General features: G+C 42.7%; 2 protein-coding genes across 5 annotated transcripts in view; both read left to right on the top strand.

Annotated features, from left to right (window-relative positions):
- The window catches only part of ttc28 (tetratricopeptide repeat domain 28), a 163,043-nt gene extending 143,908 nt beyond the window's left edge, over positions 1-19,135 (top strand). For 2 of the 3 annotated variants that reach the window (XM_031301235.2, XM_035991476.1), the window contains 13 exons: positions 151-295; positions 385-564; positions 1,100-1,674; positions 1,836-2,083; positions 4,398-4,522; positions 8,436-8,513; positions 8,612-8,771; positions 9,806-9,882; positions 10,276-10,299; positions 10,840-10,969; positions 13,134-13,241; positions 14,852-15,491; positions 17,565-19,135. In XM_031301235.2, the coding sequence (XP_031157095.1) occupies positions 151-295; positions 385-564; positions 1,100-1,674; positions 1,836-2,083; positions 4,398-4,522; positions 8,436-8,513; positions 8,612-8,771; positions 9,806-9,882; positions 10,276-10,299; positions 10,840-10,969; positions 13,134-13,241; positions 14,852-15,491; positions 17,565-18,681 (3,607 nt within the window). In that variant the 3' untranslated portion in view covers positions 18,682-19,135. The remainder of the gene's footprint in view (positions 1-150; positions 296-384; positions 565-1,099; positions 1,675-1,835; positions 2,084-4,397; positions 4,523-8,435; positions 8,514-8,611; positions 8,772-9,805; positions 9,883-10,275; positions 10,300-10,839; positions 10,970-13,133; positions 13,242-14,851; positions 15,492-17,564) is intronic. The other variant, XM_031301236.2, reaches the window with a different exon arrangement.
- A 1,032-nt stretch (positions 19,136-20,167) lies between these two features.
- The window catches only part of pitpnb (phosphatidylinositol transfer protein, beta), a 31,874-nt gene continuing 25,890 nt past the window's right edge, over positions 20,168-26,151 (top strand). For both annotated transcript variants that reach the window (XM_031301239.2, XM_031301240.2), the window contains exon 1: positions 20,168-20,246. In XM_031301239.2, the coding sequence (XP_031157099.1) occupies positions 20,227-20,246 (20 nt within the window). In that variant the 5' untranslated portion in view covers positions 20,168-20,226. The remainder of the gene's footprint in view (positions 20,247-26,151) is intronic.

Below are 26,151 nucleotides of genomic sequence, written 5' to 3'. Positions count from 1 at the left end.
CATGTTAGCACTGTCATTATGAGCATGTTTAGCTCTAAGCACCACTGTGCCTGTGACAGAGCTGCTAACATGGCTGTAGACTTTTATTTCTTTGCTTTCAAACTGTCTAAATATGTGTATTTAATATCTGTTGTTTGTGTTTTTCAACAGAAGCTGTCAGAGCATGACGAGTCTATACAGCGCCACAGTGTCTCCGGTGAAGGACAGCTTATCATCTCCTCCTTACCGGCCGAGTAACATCAGCAAACCTCCTCTACGAGCCCTTTACGACTTACTCATAGCACCAATGGAAGGGGTGTGTATGTGTTTTTCATTATGCAAATAAGCATTTTCCTATTTTATGCTTTCTTTTAACTGAGTCTTTCTGTCCCGGTTTGTCTCCAGGGCCTGATGCACAGCAGTGGGCCCGTGGGCCGACACAGACAGCTGGTGTTAGTGCTGGAGGGAGAACTGTACCTGATCCCATTCGCCTTGCTCAAAGGCAGCTCCTCCAATGAGTACCTTTATGAGAGATTCAGCCTCATTTCTGTTCCTTCTTTAAGCAGCCTGGGAGCCACAATCAAGGTCAGCAAATAATATATTTTTTTAATAACTTTATCTTAAACACTGTATTGTAGGGCTGCAATAAAGAAATATTTTTATTGTCGATTAATGGATTAGTTGTTTGGTATATGAAATGTCAGAAAATGGTGAAAAATGTGGATCAGTGTTTCCCAAAAAGCCCAAGATGACGTCCTCAAATGTCTTGTTTTGTCCACAACTCAAAGATATTTAGTTTACTGTCACAGAGGAGAGAAGAAACTAGAACATATTCACATTTAAGGAGTGGAATCAAAGAATTTGGTTAATCGATTATCAAAATAGTTGGCAATTAATGTAATAGTTGACAACTAATCGATTATTTGATTCATCTTTGCAGCCCTACGGTCCCTTTACTTTCTGAAAATTCTCCTATAATATTCAGATTTTGTGTTTAAGTCCGTGTAACAGTGATATGTTTAGTATTTTTTCATTTTTTATGTTGGTTTTTGCTCCTTAAACTGTAGAAATCTCTATAAATATGTGAACCCATATCTGATCATCTGTTTTGGCCCCATAGCCGCCTCCTCGCCGCGGTGGTCCCTTGCTTTGCGCAGATGGAGGTTCAGTGGCTGCAGTGGTTGGGGCTCCTCGCCTGCCCCCCTCTGTGATGGACCGCTGGCTGTGGGGCCCATTACCTTCAGCCCAAGATGAAGCTCTGTGGCTGGGGGAACAGCTGGGATGTCACCCCCTGACTGGAGCCAACGCCACAAAGGAGCGCGTGCTCGCAGCTCTGAGTCAGGCAGAGTGCGTTCACTTTGCCACTCATATCTCCTGGAAGCTCGCCGCTCTGGTTCTCGCCCCCAGCCAAGAGCATGCTGGGGGCGAGGGGGCGGGCGGGCGACCCAGGGAGAAGTCACCGTGTGGGGGGTCGACCTCCGGCGAGACCGCAGGTCGCGATGGAAACATCAAGGGTTTGTTTGCAAAGAGTCACAGCAGCCCAGAGAGACTCAGAGGAGAGGATGAAACCAGCGAGGACGGGGAAAGTGTGTGTGACGTGGAGAGTGTGTGTGACAGTCCTTCACTTCATGACTTCCTCCTCACTGCTGCTGATATCCTGGACCTGTGCTTGAGCGTCAAACTGGTGGTTCTGAGGTATAACTTTGACACCGATTTGTGTGCAAATGTAAGGCAAAACCAAATAGAATAGAAAACTAAAGATATTGAATATGTGCATTATAAAAGGGAGAGTTCCTAGGGGAAACACTGCAAAGCCTGTAAGGTTCCACCTGACCTCTGACTCCTCGTCCCCTCAGGTTGTACCCGGAGTCCAGCAGCAGGGTGACAGCTGACGGGGTGGTGGGTCTGACACGGGCCTTCTTGGCTGCAGGGGTCCAGTGTGTGTGTGTCTCTCTGTGGCCTGTACCGATAGCTGCCTCCAAACTCTTCACACACACCTTGTACACAGCGCTTCTCAACGGGACCAAAGCCAGCGCAGCTCTGACCGAGGCCATGAAGACTCTGCAGAGCAGCAAGCACTTCTCACACCCCTCCAACTGGGCCGGTGAGCAAACACCAACACACATCAAACACTTAGACAAAAGTTTGACATATTTCGCACCATCTGACGTTCCACAATCCAATGGAGTCAGCCCTATGTTCCCACAGCCCAATGGTCCCACAGCCCAATGGTCCCACAGCCCTATGGTCCCACAGCCCTGTGTTCCCCCAACCCAATGGTCCCACAGCCCAATGGTCCCACAGCCCAATGGTCCCACAGCCCTATGGTCCCACAGCCCAATGGTCCCACAGCCCAATGGTCCCACAGCCCTATGGTCCCACAGCCCAATGGTCCCACAGCCCTATGTTCCCACAGCCCAATGGTCCCACAGCCCAATGGTCCCACAGCCCCACATTTCTAAGATTTTTCTTAAAATTAGGGTTAGGGTTATCTGTTAACCAGATTTAGCTAAACGCTACATTCCATCTGTAGTCCATTGTTACTAGATAATAGGGTGGGTGTAATTGGCTACCAAGTTGGGAGAAAGGGGGATAAAATCTGATACAAATTTATGAAAAAGAAAATGTGGGAACATAGGGCCTAATTTTGGAAAAAAAATCTTAGAAATGTGGGAACATAGGGTTGTGGGAACGCTCCCCAATCCAACCAAGGGTGAAAATGAGCCGCCTGGGCCTGTTCCACCCCTGAGCCCTGGACAGAAAACAGCGAGGCAATTGCCCGCTCCGCCTGTCCACGCCATGAGGCGCTTATCTGGAGAACACGTTTCAAACCTCTGAGCCCAAGATCAATATTCTTGATGAGCAAGAAAAAAAAAACTGATTGATGGTCACAACAGCAACTCCCGCTCAGGTTTACATGTGGGAATTACTGCATGTAAAGTGTCTGAAATATAGCAAAGATTTTACAAAACAAAGATAATTGATTTTGATGATTTATTCCCTTCATATGGATTTATATCACAACTACTGTGTGTCGTCCACAGCCTGTGAGCCCGTTGAGGCTGTCAACTAGAGCTGCTTTCATGCTCCACATTCTGCTATTCACCTATCCAACATTTGTCAGTCTATTTAGGCCATCAGAAATGCCCAGCTGTTGTTCTTCTCTGCCAAAGCCACCGCCGCTTATTTCACCTCAAGTATCTGATTCTTTGCTTTATTGCGCCACAGCACCACTCGCCAAACTCTCTCTCTCTCGCTCTCTCTCTCTCTCTCTCTCTCTTTGTGCAAGTGTATGGTGTGGTATTTGTACCTGACTGACTGAACTGAAATCACATCAAGTGCTTTCTGCATTTTGATTAGCTGTTTACAAGTTAGATTCCTCTTCGTGAAATGCTAAGCGAGTAACTTTAAGCTAGGCTTAGGCTAGTCATGGAAGAAGTGAAGCCAGCATTATGGCAGCGTTTTTTTTTTCTCAACCTTTGTGCGGTTGTTTATTTGTATTCACAGTTTATTAATATCCAACGCTGTCTAAACTGCTCCAAATCCCAAACCCCAAGTTCATTGGGTATCCAGGAAGCCAAGTGGGAAGTAGATCGGATGAACGGTTCTGGAGATATTTGAAAGACAACGGACACAGTTCACACACACACACACACACACACACACACACACACACACACACACACACACACAGATTGCGTTTCACTATCTTTGTGGGGACCCGTCATTGACATAATGCATTCCCTAGCCCCTTACCCTAACCATCACAACTAAATGCCTAACCTTAACCCTTACCCTCACCCTAACCATAACCTAATTCTAACCCTAATCCTAAAACCAAGTCTTAACCCTCAAACAGACCTTTAACCTTGTGGGCTCCAGCATTTTGGGCCCCACAAGGCTGTCTGGACCCCACAAGTATACTGTATTCCCGGTTTTTGGACCCCACGAATATAGTTATAAACAAGACCACACACACACACACACACATACACACACACACACACACACACAAAGAGGTCCTCGATTTATTGTTAGATTTTACAGTTTAGTACAGTACAGCTTTGGACTTTTTAATTCAAGAAAACAAACGGTTCGATTAACATTTCCACCATTTCTTGATAATGTGCAAGAAAACTACAGGTTCCATTAGTGACTGTGCTACAGTAGATACTCCTGCTTTCACTGACAGCAGGTTTCTGGTACTCCACACTTGTATTCTCTCCGTCATCACAGTCCAGCTCACAATACCCATCGACTCGCCCTCTCTTCACTTCTTTGCAGAGAAGATCTCAACCTGTGTGCAACATTAAAGCTTTAACTATCTAAAGAGAAGCAACAATTACATAATCTAGTGTTTAAATGTCTTTAACATCCCTCTGTGTGTGTGTGTGTGTGTGTGTGTGTTTTTCCTTCAGGGCACATGCTGATTGGCACTGATGTGAAGCTGAACAGCCCCATGTCGCTGGTTGGACAAGCCCTGGCGGAGATCCTGCAGTACCCAGAGAGGGCCCGGGACGCCCTCAGAGTGCTCTTACACCTGGTGAGACCGTTGTGCATCTTTTTTTAAACTTTTTGTTATTGTTTATTTATCAGGGACAATACCTATAACATTATGACAACCCAATGTGAAAGATGGAAGGTGTTTAGGACGTCTAACCTCCGCTAATTTACAGTCCTTGTCCCTGGTCAGGCTTTTACAAAAGCATCAACATCAACAACAACAACAACAACAACAACAACAACTACAACTATACAATTCTCTGACAATACAGAAAGAAAGAAGAAAAAAAATGACTAAGGGACACCGTTAGTGCTCACATCTCTGTTGTTGTTTTAGCCATAATTTGTCTTTTGTGTTAAACACTAATAATTCTGTTTGGGATTTAACTTCCGTGGATGAAGAATTCCATAAGTGTACACCTTTTACTAGTCTATATCCTTGACATTCCACTTCCAGTATTGCTCCGTTGCCGCCGGAAAATTCCGCCGGATTTCACTCATTTAGGCCGGATATCCGTTGCGTTGGGCTTCTTTGTGTTGGCGTTCTAACCTCCGGTGGATTTGTGAGGACTATGGTTAACTGCTCCTCAGATCTCTGCAGGGTAAATCCAGACAGCTAGCTAGACTATCTGTCCAATCTGAGTTTTCTGTTGCACGACTAAAACAACTTTTGACCATACATGTTCCACCAAAACAAGTTCCTTCCCGAGACTATTTTGCAGCGGCACCGCGGCTTTTCTCCGGTGCTTAGCACCGCCCAAGACGATTGTGATTGGTTTAAAGAAATGCCAATAAACCAGAGCACGTTTTCCTCCCATCCCCGAATGCTACGTGGAGTAGCCAGACCTTCCTCCAACGCCCTTTGGAGGAGGGTCTGGCAAAGCGAGACTGACCTTTTACTGACCAGGAGGATTGACCAAAATTTGTTCTGCACATTGGGACTCTACAGTTCTGGTTAACTACTCTTCTGGTCATGGTCCAGCCATTATTTCGCTGTGTAATAAGTTTAGACACCGTGTCTGGGGCCAGCCCATTTAAACACTTAAAAATACATTTTGTTCTCATTATGAAGATACAAAAAAGAATCACACGGAATATAATCTTTCACAAATAATAAATATGGTTCCATACTATGGTGATGTTATGTCCATCACTGCATTTCATCCCCTCTCCCAGTTCCATGATCAACAGTCACCAGTAATTGCTTTTCTCAGCACGTTTTCTTCCCTCTGTCCTTTTATCTTAAATCAATACACATTCTGTACAGTATACACCCAGCTCCATCAATCACATCTCCAGTAGAGCATGTTGCTTACTGATATCCCCAAAATGCTGTACAGTAAATAACATTTCAGGGCGCACCATACCACATCAGAGAATCCTACTGCGTTCCAGTTTGACTTCTATTTATGTGCCTCTTAAAGTCTCTTGTTAGCGTCACAAATGGATGTGTTGCACATTTCCTTTTTCAGAATATTAATTGATTCATTCATTGATAAAATCAAAGAATATTTGATCATGAGTCATTTCAGAATGAACAGACTCAAAGCAGGTACACAAAGACAAGAGCACTAAGTTGTTGTTTCATTGGGATGTGGGTGCAACTTCAAAAATGCTTTAATGAGTTTTTAATGAGAATTGTTAGGTCAGACCATGATGTGAAAACTGGAGAATAAAGACGTCCTCTGGTTCACTCTCACAAAAACAATTATGTGGAACAGTTTTGTTCATGTCATGTTATCCCTGTAACTTTTGGTCCGAAGCGGAAAAGAATCCACTTTCTATGATTGTAACTCTGTCCGACGGCGTGTTAGCGCCATTGTAGGTCAAAAAAAATGACCAAGCCGGGGAAAGTGAGGGGGGGGAGGGGGCGGGGATATTCCAGTTGAAAACTTTTTATTTTAAAATGTTATTCTCTGAGATCAGTCATAAATTTGACTTAAAAAAATCTGAAAACCTCTGAAATTAAAGGGTTACACTTTACTTGAAGGTATCTACATAAGAGTGGCATGACACTGTCATGAATGTTTCATAAACATTATAAACAAGTCATAAACGTTTATGACATAACGCTTCTTTTAGTGAGTGTCATTCGGTTTTGTCATGACAAGTTATGGTTAGTGTTAGAGTTAGAGTTCATGTGTTATCATGACAGTGTCATGTCACTCTTATGTAGATACCTTCAAGTAAACTGTAACCAATTAAAGTCACAAAAAGAGAAAAAAACTTGGAAAAACTTTATAATCTCAGAGAACGTTTCCCAAAATGTAATGTTTTGACCTTCAATGTCCCTAATATGCTGTCTTAACTTAAAAAATTGCATTTTATTATAGTTCTGAAGATGTCAAATAATTCAGTTTATTCCTTTCAGAATAGTATCACAACTAACCAGTGAAAAGAAGTGGCAGACGGAACCTTAAGAAAATGTGTATTGTATTTGGATATACAATTTGTTCCAAATAAAAACATCCATCCATCCATCCATCTTCGTCCGCTTATCCGGTGTCGGGTCGCGGGGGGAGCAGCTCCAGCAGGGGACCCCACACCTCCCTTTCCCGAGCTACATTAACCAGCTCCGACTGGGGGATCCCGAGGCGTTCCCATGCCAGGTTGGAGATATAATCCCTCCACCTAGTCCTGGGTCTTCCCCGAGGCCTCCTCCCAGCTGGACGTGCCTGGACCACCTCCCTAGGGAGGCGCCCAGGGGGCATCCTTACCAGATGCCCGAACCACCTCAACTGGCTCCTTTCGACGCGAAGGAGTAGCGGCTCTACTCCGAGTTCCTCACGGATGACTGAGCTTCTCACCCTATCTCTAAGGGAGACGCCAGCCACCCTCCTGAGGAAACCCATTTTGGCCGCTTGTACCCTGGATCTCGTTCTTTCGGTCATGACCCAGCCTTCATGACCATAGGTGAGGGTAGGAACGAAAACTGACCGGTAGATGGAGAGCTTTGCCTTCTGGCTCAGCTCTCTTTTCGTCACAACGGTGCGATAAATTGAATGTAATACCGCACCCGCTGCGCCGATTCTCCGACCAATCTCCCGCTCCATTGTTCCCTCACTCGCGAACAAGACCCCAAGGTACTTGAACTCCTTCACTTGGGGTAAAGACTCATTCCCTACCTGGAGAAGGCACTCCATCGGTTTCCTGCTGAGAACCATGGCCTCAGATTTAGAGGTGCTGATCCTCATCCCAGCCGCTTCACACTCGGCTGCGAACCGATCCAGTGAGTGCTGAAGGTCACAGGCCGATGATGCCATCAGGACCACATCATCCGCAAAAAGCAGCGATGAGATCCCCAGCTCACCAAACTGCAACCCCTCTCCACTCCGACCACGCCTCGATATCCTGTCCATAAATATTACAAACAGGATTGGTGACAAAGCGCATCCCGGCGGAGGCCAACTCTCACCTGAAACGAGTCCGACTTACTGCCGAGAACCCGGACACAGCTCTCGCTTTGGTCGTACAGAGATTGGATGGCCCTGAGAAGGGACCCCCTCACCCCATACTCCCGCAGCACCTCCCACAGTATCTCCCGGGGGACCCGGTCATACGCCTTCTCCAGATCCACGAAACACATGTAGACCGGTTGGGCATACTCCCAGGCTCCCTCCAGGATCCTTGCGAGAGTAAAGATCTGGTCCATTGTTCCACGACCAGGACGGAATCCATAAATAAAAATAAATAATAATAATAATAATATATAATAAATAAATAAAAACAAGGGAAATTAATAATGAACGGGATTAGTTTTAATGAGCAGAATTAAATTATGTTGTTCTATCGTATCTAATATTTCCTATATTTCTAAGCAGATTTTCTATGCTGTATCCCCATCCCCCCCGACTGATTATTGGTCCCTCCCTGTGCCACTCCACATAAAAAAAAAAATCCTGGAATCGCCCCTGTGTGTTTTAATCAACATGGCTTGAACTTTCTCCCTGCAGGTTGAGAAGTCTTTGCAGCGCATTCAGAGTGGCCAGTGTAACGCGATGTACACATCGCAACAAAGCGTCGAGAACAAGGTCTGTGTTTTTCATCGTTCTGTCTCTTTGTCTTTTAAATGTCAGCCTCTGTGTCTGCTCTATCAATGCCCACGCGTCTTCTCTCTCCTCTGGGGCAGGTGGGCGGGGTGCCCGGGTGGCAGGCCCTCCTGTCTGCGGTGGGTTTCCGGTTGGACTTCTCTGGCAGCGGCGCTGGTCTCCCCGCGGCGGTTTTCTTCCCCACCTCGGACCCCGGGGAACGGCTGCAACAGTGCAGCACCACTCTGCAGTCCCTGCTCGGTAACACAGCTTTCCCATTGGTCACAATGTCTCTCGTGTCAATTAGGGGCGTTGAAATTGATCTCTGCATCGATGCGGTGTCAGACCATATTCGATTGTTTGCCTACTGATGTTACTTGATGATTTTTTTGGTTCTTGCCTTTTGTCTGATGTCTGCTGTGTTCAGATTCCACTACATTCAGGAAGTGTCTTTTTCAAGAGCAGATACAAAAAAAAAGTTGATTATATATATCTGACTGCTTGTATTTGTTGATGAAAACCATGTGTAGAAATATATGATAATATTGAGAAGGTGACGCATCGTGATATCGAATCGATTTGAATCATAATTGTAATCGAATTGAAGATTTACGCCCCTAGTGTCAATCACTGAAAGAATAACAACCTGTTTAGTCCCTCCAGGATCCAGAATTCAGACTGTATTATCATTAAGCGTGTACCTGTAAAATCTGACCATATTAGTTGGATAAATATTCAGTGTAACTTAGTCTATATCCTCAACGTTCCACTTCCGGGATTGCTCCGTTGCCGATAGAAAGTTCGCCGGATTTCACTCATTTAGGCCGGATATCCGTTGCCTTGGGCTTCCTTTGTGTTGGCATTTTAACCTCCGGTGGATTTCTGAGGACTATGGTTAACTGCTCCTCAGATCTCTGCAGGGTAAATCCAGACAGCTAGCTAGACTATCTGTCCAATCTGAGTTTTCTGTTGCACGACTAAAACTACTTTTGAACGTACACATGTTCCACCAAAACAAGTTCCTTCCCGAGGCTATTTTGCAGCGGCACCGTTACTCTGTCCGGCACTTAGCGGCGCCCATGACGATTGTGATTGGTTTAAAGAAATGCCAATAAACCAGAGCACGTTTTTCTCCCATCCCGGAATGCTGTGTGGACGAGCCAGACCCTCCTTCGCAGAGCTGTGGAGGAAGGTCTGGCAATGCGAGAATTGTAACCTAAAAAAGCAAATTCATTTCATGATGAAGATATGAAATCTCTGCTTTAAGGTGTTCTTAACATTCTGTCCATCCTCAGGTCTCACTCCTCCAGCTCTGCAGGCTCTCTGTAAACTGGTCACAGTGTCTGAGGCCGGAGAACAGCTGATTCATAAGGTACCGTCATGTTGTCAAGTTGTGGAAGTTATGCCCTTGAATGCATGTGTGTTGTTGCCCTTATTAGTGTGAATCTAACATGTCTTAAATGTCCTGTACTGGTCATATCTGTACCCTACTCCTGATTGGCTTAAGGGCATCACTTATTGTCATGCAGCTATAAATGGAGCTTTATTTAAAGGACAAAACACGACTGACTTTGCTGTCTTTTTGTATATTCAGCCACTGTGTTACATCCTTCTTTGCTAGTCGTAGCCCTCCATATAGCCAATGGGTGTCATCAGATATCATCATTCATGCATGGCTGAGTGTGCAGTGACTCAAACCCAACAGTTACACAGGAATAAACCACTAAAGTTGTGTTTCCTCCTCTCTCATACCCACCTCACAAAGGCGGTTAAAAGCATGGTGGGAATGGTAAGTGTTTCACGATGAGTTCAAGGAAAGTTTAAGCCGGTCACAGCGGGCACACAAAGAGCACTAATATTTTATTTGTAAGATGTGGGCGCTATGTAGGGCTGCAACTAACAATTTTTAAAAATTTTTTATTATTGTCGATTAATCTGAGGCTTATTTTCTCAATTAATGGTTTCGTTGTTTGGTCTATGACATGTCAGAAAATTGTGAAAAATGTCGAACAGTGTTTCCCAAAGCCGTCCTCAAATGTCTTGTTTTGTCCTCAACTCAAAGATATTCAGTTTACTGTCACAGAGGAGAGAAGAAACTAGAAAATATTCACATTTAAGGAGCTGGAATCAAAATAATCTTTAACTCAAACCAATTAACGGATTATCAAAATAGTTGGCGATTACTTTATTAGTTGACAACTAATCGCTTAAGTCTTTGCAGCTCTAGTGCTATGTAATCTATCTTGCTTTAATGACGCGTGTTGACTCAGCTCAGATGTTGTAACGAAACAAGACAAACTCGCTGAAGCATCACATTTCTTCTCCAAAGCTTCACCAGGTGCTGGTTCAGTTGCAGCCAGGCGACAAAGAGCAAGACTTCTCCCTGGCTCCCATCCAAGTGTCCATAAGTGTGCAGCTGTGGAGGCTTCCAGGCTGCCACGAGTTCCTGGCTGCGCTCGGTGAGTCCTCAGTAGAATAAACCAAGGTTCACTTTTTATTTTTGAAATGAAACTAAGTGCAACAAACTGCTCAGACTAGATAACAATACATGTATGAATGTCATAATAAGACTAAGGGCCCTATTTTAACGATCTAAGCGCACGGCGTGAAGCGCCTGGTGCAGGTGCGTTTAGGGCGTGTCCAAATCCACTTTTGCTAGTTTGACGGTGGAAAAAAGGGTCGGTGCGCCAGGCGCATGGTTCTAAAGGGTTGTACTTGGTGTCTTCATTAACTCATAGGTGTGTTTTGGGCGTAACATGCAATAAACCAATCAGAGTGTCATCTCCCATTCCCTTTAAAAGCCAGGCGCGTTTGTACCTTGGCACATTGCTATTATGATGGCGGATTTGCACCGTAATATTTTTATTTGTAATATTTTGCATGTTTGTGTGCTGCTGCGCATCCCTGTGTGTGTGTAACAAGCATAGCGTGCGCACGCTAACTAACTAATTTTACTAATGTGCTTTTAAAATAACAATGAAATGCTGCGCTATTGACTTTAGACCAGGTTTTTGTTGGTCAATGGCACGATCACTTCCCGCTGCCTCAAGATAGCAATACGCCAAGAATGCACCTGAACACACCTGGTGGGCGCAGGTGCATTTGCTATTTAAACAACGCGGGCGCTGGACGGGAAACTGACAACTGCGTCGGTCTTAAACTAGCAAAGAAACTGGCGTCAGGCTTTGCGCTTCGCTGCGGCGGGTGCAAGATAAGGCCCTAAATGAGTATAATGAATGAAAGCTTATTGTTGCTTAGGATGAAAGATGGTGTTGGAAGAAATATTCAGATTCTTTAAGTAAAAGTAGCAATACCATACTGTAGAAAGACACTGCAAACTGTATCAAGAGTAAAAGTACTCATGCAGATTAAAGAGTTTAGTTTATATTTATATTTATGTACACAGCGTTTGGTACCACTTTATAACCAGGCATACTTTATGAGAGGTTTCTCAGTTATAATAATAAAAAAATACTTTTTTACTGGCTGTTACGTACTTTATTAATACTTAACAGTCATTATCATGGAGGGGTTTGCTGGGGTCTTTGGTGTTTTTTGCCCCCAACGTCTCCTCCCAGCAGCGCGGCAATGGTTATGTTCAGGGTTAAGGTTAGGGTTAGCTGCCTGGAAGGCGCCATTGGAGGCAAAAAACACCATCGAGCGTTTGCTGGTGGACAACTATTTAACATTGCTCACTTTGTCTTTTTAGCTTTTAAATTCATCAGGAAGACTGCTTCGATAGATAGTTTAACTACATATCTTCTGGAAATGTCCTGCGGGACATGTGGACCTAAATAAATGAACTATCAGCATCTGTAACTTGCAAGTGAAGGCTTAATCACTTATAAACGCTACAGTATATAACATATTTCTTTATTAGAAAGTGGTAAGCAGGATTTTGGTGTTGTAGCTGCTCAATGTGGAGCTAATTTGAACTACTTATCAATAATGGATCATATCTTTCATTTCTAAAGCAGGGGTCTTCAACCCCTTAACTGAAAGAGAGAGACGGAGCAGGGACCCCCTACTACATATATTATATAAAATGAAGTTGCATATTAAACCGGGCCTACAATAACGTGTAGGCCTTTATACATACATTTTTAGTGCATAGGTATATATAATTGTTGCCATGATTTTATAAATCATGTTTTAATGTTAAACATACATGTATCCGAGTGAATCCTAGGAATAACTGTATCTGGGGATTTTAGTGTCTACCTTACCTAGAGGCCAGTAGGCCTAATCATCAGTGGTTGTTTTTTTTGACAAATTGTGAAGCTGATTTATATTGGCTAATCATATTGCAAATAATATGTTGGATTGATATTAGGATATTTTAATTGTCTTGGAAACTTTCAAAAAATTAGCAATAATTTGGCGGCCCCCCTGCAGTAAGTCTGAGGACCTCCTAAGGGTCACAGACCCTCTGTTGAAGATCACTGTTCTAAAGAACTATAGCTCTCGTAGTGGATGAAGTGGAGTAAAAAGCACAATATTTCTTGCTGAAATGTACAGGAGTTAGAGGTTTAAATTAGCATCAAATGGAAGTCAAACCCTGCAAAATTGTACTCTAGTACAGTACTTGAGTAAATGTACTCAGTTCCATTATGTCTCTCTCAGGTTTCGATCTCTGTGAGGTGGGTCAGGAGGAGGTCGTGCTGAAGACTGGAAAGCAGGCCAGCAGGCGCATCATGCATTTTGCCCTCCAGTCTCTCCTGGCACTCTTTGGTGAGAAGAATGCAGAACTTTCTATTTCTTTCTTTGTCAAAACTAAGTCTTGTCTCTATTCCAACTAGGCACAGATGTCTAGACTGTGTTAGTGAAGCCAGCGCCCCCTGGTGGCTGGCTGCAGTACAGGTCATAAACTGCACCCTTTCCATATTAGGGAACGGGACATGGGCCAAACTAAAAAAATCATAGTACACGTCAAATGCAATCTGATGTTTCTTCAAGTGTTAATTTTTTCTGATAACTTTAGTTTGTATTAGTTATTTGATGCTATAAAAACGGGGTGAAACGTAATGACAGCTGGGATTGAATCGCGATTGGTCGGGCGGGTGTATGGGCGGGACTTTGATACCACGGCTCCACCTCCCGATCATTACTGCACAGACTCTGGCTCCAAAATTACAAGATGGCAGCGATTTTGGCTTCACTTTTGTACAGCGGAGGAAGTGGAGACGCGTCGTCCAGCTTTATATACAGACTGTAGCTGTGTTCAAAACAGTTCCCTCATTCACTCAATCACTATTCCCTGTATAGTGTTCATTAAATAGTGACCTATATAGGGAACAACCAAATGAGATTTTGGACACTCACTGAAAACATCGCTGCGTCAGTAGGTGCACCGGCTATTTGTGTGACGGAGGCGAGCGCGCCCAGCATCATGTAAACAAACTGAAACAAAATGACTTCTAATACGTCCCTGAAACACACCAAGCACTCAGGAGAATAGTAAAAGATTGTGTATATGTTGCATGTTACATTTCTGATGTTTAGAAACGAAAGCCCGCTCCATTTTTCCTTTTCAGTTTTCGCGGGTGACTTCTGCTTCTTCTTCTCCTCCGGGAAAACACGACCGCATGTTGCATTGTGGTATATGGGAGTAAAGTGTAGGGTACATCGTATGTACATTCAAATTAGCAATGCATTGTGGGTATTTTAAAAGGGACTAAATAGTGAATGAAATGAACCAAATTCACTGTATAGTGCACTATTTCCGTGATAGGGAACGATTTTGAACGATTTTGTGTGGCGGTTGCGTGGTGTTTTCTATGTCTTTGCACATCAGAAACGTGTCTGACGCGGCGCTGCTGCTGCTAGCCTTGTCTGAACACATGTTTCCCATAAATATATACTGATTTGATTACAGCAAAGACAACGTCGGCAGTAGTGACGGCAAAATAGGCTCCAGAATATTTCGGTCTGTATTGACAGGTGCAATATTTGAAAATCGATAATTTTTTTTTTTTTTTTAAATTACATTTATATCTGCATTTATGTCTAAACCTAGAGACTTTCAAACATCAAAATGTCATTTATTAAATGTATTTGTGTCAAAATGACATATAAACATCTTTTCGTATTCTATTTTGCCTGGAAACGCTTCCAACGCCCTTGCGTGTCGCGTGAAAAATAGGCGTCGGTTCTATTTCTAGCATGCATGCATTTTCGGTTGCGCCTGAGACGTGCGTGTTACGCAGGCAGTGTGCAAGCTCTAACCTGTTAACATGGGAGCCGAAATAAAAACGGACACACCACGCAGCTGACACACTCCCGCCACGCAGCCAGTGTGCAGGAGCCCTAATGATTACAACCTAACACCTCTCTTTTTTTAGACTCTACAGAGCTTCCGAAGCGCCTGAGCATGGACAGTTCCTCCTCCCTGGAGTCTCTGTCGTCCTCCCAGTCGGCCTCCCAGCCTCACTCGTTGCCCCTCTCCTTCGGCTGCTACCCGCCTCAGCCCTCCTTCTTACCGCCCGTCTGCCCCGACAACCTCTCCTGCGACGCCATCTCCGTCTACAGCCTCAGCTCCCTCGCCTCCTCTCTCAGTTTCCTGTCCCGGCCGGAGCCCGCAGGAAGCGACGTCATCAGCCAGCGCTCACATCAGCAGGAGCCGGACAGAGCTCGCGGGGGAGGGGGCCACTACGCCTCGCACCGCCACTCGGGCGGCCTGTCAAGAGGTCGACTGACCAATCACGGAGGAGGGTTGGCTGGAGAAGGGGAGGATGAGGAGTACGAGGGGTACTCCATCATAAGCAGCGAGCCGTTAGGACGAGGGAGGAGGGAATGTGACACGCTGCCTCTGCCTGCGGGACACAGACAAGGCAGAGGCGGTGCTGGGCGAGGGTCTGCTGGGCGCCATGGGTACCCTGTTACAATTTCCTCCAAGGGAAGCGTCAGCACGCCTACATCTCCAATTAAAGCTCCGCCGCTGCCCCTGAAAGTTCCCAGCAGCCCCAAGCCCAAGCAGGAAATGTAAGTTTGATGTTATTTGTCAGAAAGAAAGATGTGGACCTTTCTTAAATGCACCTGATAGAGGTGCAAAGTGGGATGAACCACAATTAGCAATTCAATTAAATTAAATTGTATTTATAGTATCAAATCACAAAGAGTTATCTCAAGACACTTTACAGATAGAGTAGTTCTAGACCACACTATAATTTACAAAGACCCAACAATTCCAGTAATTCTGCAAAGTCCCCTATCTATGTTGTTTTAGCCACGTTAGCTTCATGTCTCCAGGGATAGCAATGTTGGTCCACCACTTTGGTCCAGACTGAATTATCTCAAAAGCTACTGGATGGATTGGCACAAAGTTTTGTAGTGACATGCATGGTTCCAAAACGAAGTATCCTAAAGAGACTCCCTGATTTTTTTCCTCTTGCATCAGAAACAGGTTTCAAGTTTTTTATTGTTATATGCACAACAATGCAATACAAAGAAGAAATCATTGGCAATAAAAATGATAGATGTCAGGCTCCTGCCAACAATGCTAATAATACAAATACATATAAAGAAGAACATGTAAGTAAAAATTGAGAATATGACATTAAATAGTGCAGAAGTTAAAATACAGGAATAAAATTTAACATATATAAAATAAAATAAAGCAGGTTGACATTTGTTTTTAAAGGTGCTGTAGGTAGGATTGTGAAGATCCAGGATTTAGCCAAAGAATTTGAACATCAACAACTTCTCAGTCCCTCCCCCCCTTTCTGCTAAAGCCCAAACGTTCTCCTAAGCCCCTCCCCCCACAAGGGAGAATGAATTTGTGTGCATGAGCAGTGATTGACACGCAGTTAGACACCCCCCCTGGCCCTGATTGGTGCATCTGAACAGGGAGAGGTGGCTTTTTGCAAATCGCACTACAGGTTGTAGGTGGTGCCAGAGGAGCCAGATTTTTTTTTAAATTACCTGCTTCATGTAGTTCTACTCGAACATAGGGTCAGTTTCAGCAAATATGACAGAAAGTTAGTTTTATAAGTCTTACCTACTGCACCTTTAAGTCAGATGTCTGTTGGATGGAAACATGAGAGTCCCATTTAATTGATGGGATTGCTGGGAAACAGCAATTCTTTCTAATTTTTTGGCACCTAACTTCTTCAGCAACGATCAACATAGAAACGTTATTCAAACTCCAAAATGTTGAGCTCATTGAGGACATTATCAGAATTACTTTTAGTGTTTGTATCGTTCATACTTTCCTTAATATTTCCTGTTTTTCGTGAAATTCCCCCCAAGTTTATTAATGTAAATGAATGGATGGAATGTTCAGAGTTAGAGTGGCTGACATCAAAAACAGGGTTTTTACTAAATAAAACAAGTTGATTAGATTTAAAACAGAAATGAGAAGGAATATTGCTAGTCCACTGGCAAATATTTCCACTTTACACATAAAATAACTCCTCCCTTGCAACTCTGTATCTTTTGGCCTTTCTGATATTTTGTTGTAAGTTGTTAGAGTTATGAAAGCTACGTCATAGCATTTATAGTCTAAGCCATGCATCTTCAACAGGGGGTCCGCAACCCCTAGGGGATCCTCAGAGTCAATGCAGGGGGGCCTCCAAATTATTGTTAATTTTTGAAAGTTTTTTCAAAAATGTAAAAGTCTTAACATGAATCCAACATATTACAAACATATTAGCAAATATACAGTAGCTCCCCACTGCTTACTGGCCTATAGGTAAGGTAGTCACTAAGGCCATCCACAGATACAGTTAATCCTAAGGATCACTGTTCCACCTGTATGTTTCACATTAAAACATGATTAATACGATCATGCCAACAATTAGTAGGCTATTTTAATAGCTTAGTATTCTATGCAAAAAAAGGAATGTATAAAGGCTTTGGGCCGCCCTACACGTTATTGTAGGCCCAACTTATTATGCAACTTCATTTTATACAATATTTGTATATTTGCTCCGTCTCTTTCAGTTAAGGGGTCCTTGGCTTAAAAAAAGTTTGAAGACCCCTGATCTAAGCTCATTAGCTACTTTTGTTCCTAGATGGCTTAATTTGAACATAACTAAAATATTTTTGTTTTTGCAGCTCACCTCCTCAGAGGACCGGGAAAGGGAAGGTAAGCAGCTCTGAGTCGGACCAGTCGAGCACTGAGACAGACAGCACGGTCAAGTCCCAGGAGGAGAGGACGGTGCCCGTGGGACAGCTGGATCCCCAGGAACTGGCCCAGAAGATTCTGGAGGAGACCCAGAGCCACATGCAAGCTGTGGAGAGCCTGCAGAAAGCAAACATCAGAGGGAAGACAGTGAGGGGGCCAGCTGGGAGAGAAGAGGCCCATGCCAGGCAGCCTTCGCTGTCCACTCCCACAACCCCAACGTTGACTCCCACTGGAGGAGCGCGAGGCTTTCAGCCCTCTGAGACCAGTGCGTTTAGCAGACCACCCAGTAGGGCAAGTCTAAAGGCTTGCTCTTCTCCTCTTTCCCTCTCTAGTCATCTTTCACCCCTCTCCACTTCGGTTTCAACACCTCCCCCAACTCGGCCTAAACCCCCATCCCGCTCCTCGTCACTGCAGAAAATCAGCTCCGGCTACAACAGCCCAGCTCATTCCTCTCCTTCTTTATCTCTCTCTGTGACCGAGCAGGGTTGGCCTTTCCCCGCCGTTTCCCCAGATGTGCACGCGCGGGCTCAGCTCAAACTGAAATACCCTCCCTCACCTTACACCGCCCACATCTCGCCTTCACACTCTCCTGCTGACAGCGCTCCATCACCGGCCTTTTCCTATTCCTCCACAGGATCCGTTTCGGCCTCCTCCAGCCCTGCAAACACGCCCGAACTCAACCAGCCAAAACGGGACAATAAAGTCCAGACGATTCATAATTTAAAAACCTTCTGGGCCAACGCTGGCCAGAAACACGAGGTGCCCTGCCCTGCCAGTTTACTCCGAGGTGGGAATAAAAAAATGAGTACAGTTCAGAAAGATGTTTTGGGTTTGCTTAATCTCTCACCTAGACACGAGTCCGTCAGCAAAAATGTAGAAGCATCTGGGGATCATAACACTGGCGACAGACAGAATGATCACCAAACACTGGAGGCTAAACCTCCTCCACCTCCATCGTCGAACTCTAAAGGGGGCATCAAAGTTCCCGCCGGGAATGGCTACAAGTTTCTCTCACCTGGACATTTCTTTCCATCCTCTAAATGTTAGGAGTTGGGATATTTGCCATGCTGAACCCAGAGCCAGAGGGTCAATCTTCTGTTCCATTTTGGTGTTTGTGCTATGACAGAAGCTGTCCATTTGTCAGCTAAATACTACCACATTTGTTAGCAATACCTGCTGAAGACTATTATAAAAAAAAGTATTGTTTCATACTGACAATGATTTTACACATCACTACTTTTTGTGTGAGGAGATGGTAATGTTTTGAATGTGATGATTGTGCCTTCTTCTGGAGAGAGCTGGAAGGACAAATGACTGAGAGAAATGTTGAGTCTCTGGCTTTAAATGTGTTTTCATAACTGACTAGAGCGCATGTGTCTCAATGCCTCCACATACTGTACTCCCAGTCTGTTGACTGAATGCCTGAGAAAAGGAGAACATCTTCTGTCGACCTAAATGCTCGCTATATTTGTGTAAGTTGACCTGAATTTGATCTGGATTTTTTTTTTTTTTTTTTGTGTAATAATTATTGTTAAATGTCATTATCAATGCTTACTGGTGTCATTCATTTTGTAAAGTAATCTGTGTTTTCCAGTCATTATTATACATTTTATAAAGACAATTAAAGGAAGATGTGAGGAAAAGATTTTTGATATTTTTTATTGGAGATTTGATTTTATGTGTGATTGTCAGCATGGTACCTCTTGCTGTTCAGTGTGTCAGTGACTTTATAATGTACAATTTCACAGCGGTGCCAGACTCCTATTCACAAATATCTCAATTCTCAAGAACTGAACCAATAAAAATGTTCCTTTCCTTGTTTTGTTTTCATGACATAAATCATGTCTCTTTCCACTTAATCAACATAAACAGTAAATCTTAGATTAGATTTCAGAAGTAGTAAAATGTATCTATAATTCTGCAGAAACTCATCAAATCCAGTGGTAAAAAAGTAACTTAATACATTTACTCAAGTACTGCACTTAAAGGCAATTTTAAGGTTACTTGAGTATTTACATTTTAAGATATAAACTTCTCCTCCACTACATCTTAGAGGGAAATATTTTACTTTTTACTCTACTACATAAATGTAATTGCTATATAGTTACTTTTTAGATTCAGATTTTACACAACGTGATCAGTTTATAAAATATAATGCATTGCGACAGAATATGAAGCATTTAAAAATGTGTTTTCCTAACAATAAAATGAAATCAATCAATCATATCCCTTGGAATGGGAGGATTACAATCAAAGTAAGCAACAGTAACAGTGTCTTTGTTAATTAGCTGTAACCTAAATTACCAAATGTTATCTCTAAATCTTTCCAGAACTTCATCTTATGTTCACAATTGTGGAATAAGTGAAAAATGTACAACTATCTATTTCATAATATATTTCATTATATCAATGATGTCAGTGAACTATACTGTTTAAATGAATGCGTTGAAAACATGTTTATATGAGATAGTGTAATGGACAATGGTGTGGATTTTTCAGCCAATCAGATTTTTTCTGGAGGGCGGAACAAACTTGTTGATAATTCTATCTGGTGTCCACTCCCAGTGCGCAGGCGCAGCCCGGGTGACGAAGATGGTGCTCATCAAGGAATAGTGAGTCTGAAGTGTTTTTTAAAAACGTCTTTTGGTGCATTTAGAGCCGCATTTTCCTCCATCCGAAAGCGTATTACTGAGGAGTAAACATGTGTGTATCGTGTAGTGCGGTCGATCGCTGAATTTTTCAGTCACGTAGCACGTAAAAAGCCAGCTTTGGAGCAGGGTGGATCAAGACGTGGATAACGGGACACACCGGTCTTTTTTAGGCGTTGCTAGTGCAAGCTAACGTTAGCCATTGAGCTGTAGCAGCAGCGGGATAATTAGCTTCTTAATGCAAATGAGTTACATAAAAAGGATGCGCTGGTTAAGCACAAACAATATGCACATTCCGTTAATTGACATGGCTTTGATGGTGGAATATATCACCACCATTAACGTAGCTAACCAGTTAGCAGCGTGTCAGATAGCTATGTAAAGTGCCGTTACGTTACGGCGCTGAAGTTAGCTTCCGATCGAAGTTAAGGTTAAAGGAAACATAACTTGCATTGCCGAGCGACTTATTCTCCGTTTTAGCACCTCTTAGTTATTAAACCCACGTTGGGATTTATGAAAGCTTTATTATATCAGTGAAAATGCAAAAAAGGGAGATTTCACTGTTTTTTACGCATGAAGACCAGATACGATCGGGTCCTTATTGAAAACCACTATACATAGCTAGCTATCTAGACTGGTTAATTCAGGACTACATTATCCCAGAGAGGCTAAAGACTCTTTAAAACACAATTTTAGATTAGTTTGACACGTCTGTCCATAGTGGTTTTCGATCTGGTCCGATGTTATACATGTAGTCTCCATGTGAAAAAATCAGCGAAATCTCCTTTTTTGCATTTTCACAAAAGTGAAATTGTTTTAAAGAATTGTAGCTTGTCTGGGATATTGTAAAGGGACCAATCGCTCAGCAATGTAAGTTATGTGTAACTAAACATGAACTGCCGACCGAAAGCTGACTTCAGCGTCGTCGTAATGTTAAGCTCCCGTGTGTGACAGATTAGGGTTCCTCGGATTTACCATTGATGCTAGCTGTTGCTAAATTAGCTGTAGCAGCCGGCTAGCTGCTAGCATTATTCTGACAACGGGGTTCATTTGTAAAGCACACGTCTAACATTAGCTTACTGCTAAGTTGGTTTATGAGACATGACCATAGCGTTAAGGAACAGTTCGGCAGGAATTATGCTCCAGTATTTGCCCAAATCACGTAGCAGTTGTACCCTTCAAGCTACAAGCTAGCTTGAGGTTAGGGAAGGACTACTTCGCTGTTACTTTGTTGGCGCTAGCATTACAGAGTTAGCTATTTAACTGGGCGGCTAATACTAACATAAACTGCATCATTAACACAATTAATCATCATATTCCAGCCCATAAATCTTCTGTATTTGAACGGTGAGGTGGTCATTTTTATCCACTTTCTGTCTCAGCAAAGCTAACTAGCTTTTATTATGTGGCTAACCTATGTCAGCTCCAGATAACGGTACCTGTTGTATCCGTGGGATGTTAAACTAGCCTTGGTTAACCCAGTGGCCCCCAGAGTGGGGTCCGGGGACCCCCAGAGGTCCTAAAGGGGGGTTACAGCGGGTCCCCAGCACAAAGGGGAATAACATAATGTCACTATAATTCCATCCAATGACGAAATGTGTGGCCATTTGGTCATGGGTTTTTCATACACTTTCTGTAATAGAACATCTAAAAGCAAAAATCCTGTCAGATGAGGCTCCCTGGGACAAAAGGGGTCCTTAACGTAAAAATAATAATATGGGAACCACTGGGCACTCCCCTGTGTTGTGTACAGCAGCAGCGCTAACGTAAATCACAGCAGGAAAAATCTGGTCAACACTAAATGCTTTTTAAACAACATGGATGTGGCAAAGTTTTGGTCTATGTTTAATTTGGGGTATTATCTTTTGCATACCATTTATTCTGCTTTATAGGACATATGTGTCTGTAAAAAAAAAAAAAAAAGTGTCTGTAGCTAGCTGTAACAGGCATGTTGTGTTTCTACAGCTGAGATATCTGTCCATAGCCATGTAATCATTATATTATAACAGTGACAAACTGCTCTAACAGAGTACACGAGAGACAAATAAAACTATACAGTAAGAAGTAAAACCAGATGTATTGCATAAAATAATCAGTGAAATGAATATGAAATTGACCAGCGGTCAGTAAAAAGCCAGTTTTAAAAGGTGCATTTTTAGCTGAGGTGGTGTTGACCAATTTGCCCAAAATCTGCTCGCTCTCTCTAGCGTCTCACTATAGAACAATATATCGACTATCTTTCTGTTTCTCACCATATAATCAATATCAAAAGCAAAAATCAAAAGCAAACAGATTTTCCTATCAAATCATGCCTTTACATTTTCCAACTGTCAGTTTTGTAAATTGTGACTGATTAACGGCAATACATTTACAGCAGACCTCTTGTTTAAAAGGAGCTTAAAGATAAACTTAAAGATAAAAACATGATTATACTTTTCCTAACCTAGAACAAGAGCTGGGCTCAGGGGGAAATGTGTAGGCCTATATGTTAAGGAGCTCATGAAGAGGAAAGTACATTAATTATTGGTGTTGCCAATTTATTTTCTGATGGCACCCATATAGAAATGAATAATTGAAGGCATCTGGGAGCGAGCTCTGTCATACCTCAATGGCTGTCTGTGTGGTTGTGCAGTTAGTGATGCCTCAGTAGGATTTTGTTGGACATATCTACAAACTAAATCTGTCCTGGAGTTTCCCCATTCATGGGAAAACTACTATATGAAAAACTGTGCAATAAATACCAATTTGTTTACTGCAACTTCATGGTCATTTTAGGCAGTGTTTATCAGTTTGTTTCAGCACCAAATCAAATGTGATTTGTGCAATCCCAACCTTAAAAATGTCAAACACATTTAAAAAAAAAGGTAGCCTACCTGTTGTGACATAAATTAGTTTTACATGCTGTAAATACAACATGGACATGGCAGTGACCTTACATACTGTAAAATGTACTTTTTTACATAATAATGTAAGCGCGAGTTGTTATCACTGTTGTGAAACAGAACTTTGGTCATGAGCCAAAGGGGAAACATTATGCTGTACATTCAGGTGCATTAGGTCAGCACTGTGAAGCCACAGTACCTGTGCTGCGTGTGTCTGTCCTACCTGCAATGCCACATAGAGGACTTACACTGGATCTTACATAAGGTCAGCTGGACTACAAGACCTCTTGAACTGTGACAGGTCAGCCTTTTGTTGAATAGTTTTTCCCTTTACAATCCTGCAAAGCTATTTCCAGTGCACACCCTCACTCTCTGCTGCAGTCGCTCTGTGTGACAGAGTGAGCATTGGCAGGTGTAAACACAGTTAACTTTGGTATGTAATGAACATACAACGCTGAATACTAAGGACGCAAAGTGCCAGCATTTTTTTTTTTTTGTCACTGGCTACACTGTTGTGCAAGTTTTTCCAAGCACAACACAATCACTTTTTTTTTAACAGTGAGTAATCAATAACTGATTAATCATTTATTTAAGCTGAGGAGAAGTGGATCCTTTATTGTGTAATTTTCAACAGTTGGGGGGTGGTTGGGGCTCTGACTTGATCTCATGTAGAAGCAACACACAAATTACTTTGCTTTAAATTATATTTTCCCTTTTTGAAGCCACTAAAATGAAACGGATGCTGCACTACTTTATTTTTTAATTTTTTTTTTTTTTAGAAAACAATAGTGAATACCATAGGCAGAAGATAGAAGCAAATACCGCTGATTAATTTCCCATCTGGGGTTGAATTCTAATCTAAGATATTCAGGGGAATTAACAGGTGTGTAGACTTCGTGTCAAGTGAAAGCTCTCGGCTCTTCCTGGCATTGGATTAAAAGCCCTCTGGTGTAACGTGGTCACGGTGCTTGATCTATCTACATCACAGGCTCATGCAGTGGACGCTGTTGTACGTTTTGCCAGAGCCAACATGTTAATTTCTCTCTGTAACAAAAGCCACACACCAGTATGAGTCCAAACCACAAACACTGACTGCGCTCGGCCTTTTTTGTTTTTCCAGTTGTGCTTTATCGTTCCTCCAGTTACACGACCGTCGGAGACAAAATCTGGATGTGTTTTTTAAAAAAGGAAATATAAAATCAACCATTCATGATAAATCTAAGTACTATTGGTATCTTTGTGTAGCACACATAATGTGTCCATGTAGTGGTTAAAGTCTTTTTTTCCTGAGGAAAAATAAAAGATGGTAAATGTTTTAGCTGGGAGTTTAGGATGTTATCGATCGAAGTATCGATTGTCTACAGATTCTATATATTTTATTATCGTTTTAGTCTATAAAACGTCTGAAAATACAGAAATGAGCTCAGATTTATTTTTATTTTGTCTGACAGGCACTTACAAAACCAAAAGATACTCAGTTACAAAGACGTGGCCTCAAACACACACACAATCCTGACAATAAAGAAGCTGGAAACAATGACTGTCCCAACGGTTAGCAAAATGGCTGCAGATTTATTTTCTGTCAATCATTTGTTTCAGCAATGTTAAAGTTCTGTTATAAGCATTATTGGCCACATCCATTGAACACATTTTAACATATTTTTTAAATAATATATTCTGCATGTCTCTCAATTCTCGATGTCCACGATTCCTGGTGATGCTGCTGTTTGAGCTGCTGCTGTAGCCCTGTCTGTCTGTAACTGTGAAAGTGAATTTACAAGATGTCATTGACTCAAGCTTGTTGTGTTAAGGAAAGAGTACTTGGTTTCCTTTCTTCTTTATAATTAAATAACTGGACAGTGTAAAGTACATTGTGACCAACCTTAACTTAATAAAAGCACGACAATCCAGTCCGTCATATTGACGTGAGAGGAAACGCAGACAGATTTTGTATTGAAGTTTTTCAAGGCCTGATTGTTGTGGCGTAAGCCCTCATTAATTAGCTATACCGTATATTGTGATTATCCTGATAACGCTGCCTGTTTTTAATAATGAATGCAGATGAAGTCGTGGCTTTAGGAGACCCTGTGCATCAGTTCCTATTTCCACTTAGTCTTGCCGTAAACACAGTCACTCTTACTGTCTCAAGCCTCTTTCCGACCGGAGGGATTTTTGCAGTTCCTACAACATAATGTTCCTAGAACCCTTTTTTTCTCATGTTCCGACTGGACCAATTTGGGGATTTTTAAGTTCCTCTGACCACAGTTCCTGTAACTCTTTCAGCTCCTACGCCAGGGCGGGGTCTTTTCCATTTCCCTTTTCCGCATAGGAACCCTTAGTGCCCTAGCAACGTCTGAAACACAAACCGTACATATTCTTCACTGTCTGTTGCAATTCGCCGAAGTATGCTAACTCAGAAGACAAACATCACGCGTTCAGCCAGCTAATTGTTAATGCTAGTTAAACTTACCCGTCGTTTGGTTTGCCTGTTGCGCTCTGCTCTTCTGTCTTCTTCCATCATATTAATTAGGATCATATTACGCTGGAGCCTTCGTCTTCTGTGTTTCTCTGTTAAGTACTCCAGCCTAGTCTTTAAACACCGCCGTTCGAACTCCGTTGTGAGGATCCTATAAAGAACGTTGCCGTGCTTGCGTCACTCCCTTACCCCTCCTACCAGTTCCCATGGCCACTTGGCCAGTGCGAACTGTTTAGAATTGGACTGTTCCTATAACTACGTTCCTGGAACTACTTGATCAGAAAGAGGCTTTACTTATTAACCAATGGTCCTCAATGATGAGGAATTATTGTCGCTTTATAAATGGGGTGCAGCTACAACGAATGATGTCTCTAAATGACGTCCTTTTGGGGACTAAAGCAGAATTTTAACATCCAGTCTTGGAGACAGATGTTCCTCTTTTAGCACAAAGCCACTTCATTTTTTCCCCAAAGATGGTCAGAGGAAAGTTTATGCACAGCTTCATGCTAAG

Source organism: Sander lucioperca, chromosome 14, assembly GCF_008315115.2.
Source record: "Sander lucioperca isolate FBNREF2018 chromosome 14, SLUC_FBN_1.2, whole genome shotgun sequence".
Taxonomy (NCBI): Eukaryota; Metazoa; Chordata; class Actinopteri; order Perciformes; family Percidae; genus Sander; species Sander lucioperca.
Note: the sequence above shows the minus strand (reverse complement) of the source record. Positions and strands in the feature narration are given on the sequence as shown.